This window comes from Solanum dulcamara, chromosome 10, assembly GCF_947179165.1.
Source record: "Solanum dulcamara chromosome 10, daSolDulc1.2, whole genome shotgun sequence".
Lineage (NCBI taxonomy): Eukaryota > Viridiplantae > Streptophyta > Magnoliopsida > Solanales > Solanaceae > Solanum > Solanum dulcamara.
Window position 1 is genome coordinate 61,301,106 of NC_077246.1, and position 3,238 is coordinate 61,304,343.

Here is a 3,238-nt window from a genome sequence, read left to right on the forward strand (position 1 = left end):
TTAGTATCATTCAATTTTTATCCTTCAAATAAACTAACTTTAATTTTTGTCCTGAAGCATGAGTTATTTAAGTCGCAAAGCATAACTTGAGGACCAAAAATTAAAGACCAACTCAATACAATAGGAGCAGAAGCACAACGGACCCTCCTATGAAGCTATAACATTATACATGGTATGACAGCACAGTGGATAAAGAGTTTATATTGAAGGGATCTTCGTTCCGGCAATGGCAAGGGCTCAATTGTTTGCTGCATTTAAAGTAGAAAACCCTACAATATATTCTACTCTTTTTGCTCAGGAAGATTTGGAAGGACACATTTAGTCAAAACTCTTAAAACAGCGCAAAATCCAAAATTAGAAACTTCTGTTTAATACATTTCTTTCTACTAGAAGGTAACCACAAATTGCAGAAAAATAAGATAGGCCAGTACTACAAGCCAAATACTCCAAACACTAAGATAGTTCGCACTTGGCTCACTCTTCATCCTCTTCATCTCCATCACCACCAGCAGCCTTCTTGGCTGCAGCCTTTTGGTTCTTTCGCTTGACTCGTCCAGGACGCCCACCGCCAAACGGACTAGTGAGGGAGAAGTCAATGTGCTTCTGGGAGTCCACTCTCACCATGAAGGAAGCAACATTCACCACCTGCCTACCAACTCTGCAATGCAAAGATATTGCAAACCAGAACTGAGATCCAAGTTTCACGGCACCAAATAAATAGCAGATCCATTACTATACACGGGAAGACGCTTAAAAAACAAAAATCACACACTACCCTGTAGGTGTTGTATAGATGTGCTTCTTTAGTACATTCACAGAGGATTCTGCACGGTGTAAACAAAACTAATGCTTACATGCAGCATACTTCTTTCTTCTGATAAATAAATAAAAGAAATGAATACTCATGCAGCAGACATTATTTTCATGTCATGTCTCGTATGGTATCACAAATTCACTACAATAATACAATCTATTTGCACAGAAATGACAATCGCAGTATAAAGTGCATTTGAAAATGCCTCCGGAATAAAAATAAAGTGTTCCTTTCTTGGCTAATATTGATTGACAAAAGAAAAATTTGATTGATGAAACAATCTTTCATAATCTGAAACTTTGATCTAGTTAGCCAATGCTAGATTAAAAAAACTCTTGTTTAACTGTTGATGGATCTTTGTGGCATTTGTAGGGAGCTTTTAAACATTTGTGTGAAAGCACTTCTCTACAATAAACAGGGACTTCCAGAAACGCCAATAATTCAGGAAGATTTTGAAGAAAAGAAAGTGGTTAAACCCAAAAATGCTATTTCTTTGACTTAAAAAAAAACATTGTTTCTAAACATAATATTTTGGGAGAATCTTTTCAGATATATTGACATATCCTCCTTTTGACTCTTTAGGACTTCCAAAATAAAACATCCCATCAAGAAGATTGATTACAAGGGTCAATAATGTGTCAACATAGTGATATTAGTGAATTATGAATCTTCACAAATCCAGCAGAGAGAATATGCACATCAGTGGAAAAAATTGATAAACAACAAAATTAAAACAAAAACAAGCAAGACTGAAATTATTTATTTCCATTTGCCAATAAGGCAACTAATTGTACCTGATATGCCTTTGCCTGATGAGCACTCTAGCATGATGAATTGACTTTGCCATGCCAGTCTTGAACACGAGTGTTTGGAGACGACGCTCAAGAAAGTTCTCCACGGTGAGTGCCAAGACATAATCAAGCTTGTTTTGGCTCTCATCCAATAATCCATACCTGTTCATCCTCCTCAAGAGAGCTTCACCTTCAAAAATACGTCGTGGGTCCTTCTCATCCAATGTCAGAAGCATTCTAGCAGCATTCCTGATACGGCTCAAAGCATACTGAACTCTCCAAAGCTCTCTCTTGCACCTTAGTCCATACTCTCCTACAAGCTTCAATTCTGCATCCAATCGCTCCTTCTCGTAGGGCCTTCGAGGCTTCTTAAAGGTCTTCCCATCTGAATTACATATAACAATTATGTAAGAGAGACTCAACAATTATGTAAGAGAGACTTACTTAACATGTGTATATACTAAACAATAGTCTGAATTTATGAGCTTCGCACATCACAGGGAAATTGAAGATACAGACTATAAGACATAAGGACTTATAACTGATGGCGTTCTACTAAAATATCAGCCAATCAACCTTCCTACTAATGATTAAATTACACATCAGATATGATCAGCTAAACAACCCAAAGAATGGTACTACCTCCATCAAAATTTAAATTTATGTGGCTAACTTCCATTTTAAGGTTCATTCAATAAAGAATATCACCTTTATATTATTAGAAACAACTTAACCTTTAAAATTCACTTTTTTACACTTAATGAAACGATTTACAGGCACATAAGGTAAATAAATAAGGAGTGTCTCAAAACACAATGGCTCTATAACATCATCCTTAACCCAATGATAACATAAAAGTCTTCAATCGCACTGAAACACGAAAATGAAAAGTCACCCAATTTCAAATTCAAGCAATACAATTGAAATTTACATTCCAAACCAACTGAGCATACAATTATAACGTTCAAGGTTTTCCAATAATGAAAAAAAACTTATATAAACCAGGAAAATTAACAGGTCTCAACAATAATGGTACAAAAGTAGCTACAAAACTGGAACTTAACAATATATTTATATTCATATTAATTCTCAACTAATCAAAGATTATTATTCTCCAAGAGAAAAAGATACACTACACAGAAAAGGAGAAAAAAGATGGGATGGTAAGACTCACAGTTGCGATAAAAAGAGACGTGCACCATGTTTGTTCGTCCCCTTCACTGTCGAGGGATCGGAGAGAAGGTGAAGGATACTCTTATATACTCATCTAACCCTAATAGGCCTTTGAATGGAGTTGGGCCCAAACTTTGTTTGCGTAGTAAATTGAAATTTTGACCCAAAACATGATGGACTTACAATTGGGTCAAGAATCAAGATTATCTCAAATCTGTCTATTAAAGAGGACAAACAATAGAAATCTCATAAGTTTAGGCCTAACTACGTGTTTTTTCTTAGAAAAATTATAAGAGAGAGTACTTTTTTTATAAATAATCACTGATTTTAGCGATACATTTTATTTATTACTATCTATAGCAATACATAGCAATATTATGATATATTTGTAATGTATTAAAAGTGAATTATGCATGCAATATAAATGTATTATAAGTGTTTTAAAATATATTATACTTGT

At 34.7% G+C, this 3,238-nt stretch overlaps 1 protein-coding gene across 1 annotated transcript; it reads right to left on the reverse strand.

Annotated features, from left to right (window-relative positions):
- Window positions 1-329: 329 nt before the first annotated feature.
- On the reverse strand, window positions 330-2,894 carry LOC129870587 (40S ribosomal protein S9-2). The gene is made up of 3 exons (XM_055945403.1): window positions 2,780-2,894; window positions 1,609-1,990; window positions 330-658 (listed from the first exon to the last, which is right to left on the reverse strand). Exons 1-3 carry the CDS (start codon window positions 2,805-2,807, stop codon window positions 475-477), a joined length of 594 nt encoding a protein of 197 aa, XP_055801378.1. The 5' UTR covers window positions 2,808-2,894; the 3' UTR covers window positions 330-474.
- Between the last annotated feature and the right edge of the window lie 344 nt (window positions 2,895-3,238).

Excerpts from the sequence above, each read along its gene's own strand:
- LOC129870587 (XM_055945403.1), bottom strand. The coding sequence starts at position 2,807 with ATGGTGCACGTCTCTTTTTATCGCAACT. Across the intron at positions 1,991-2,779 it reads CGTCTCTTTTTATCGCAACT|ATGGGAAGACCTTTAAGAAG; the intron begins GTGAGTCTTACC and ends TATGTAATTCAG. Across the intron at positions 659-1,608 it reads ATCAGGCAAAGGCATATCAG|AGTTGGTAGGCAGGTGGTGA; the intron begins GTACAATTAGTT and ends TTTGCATTGCAG.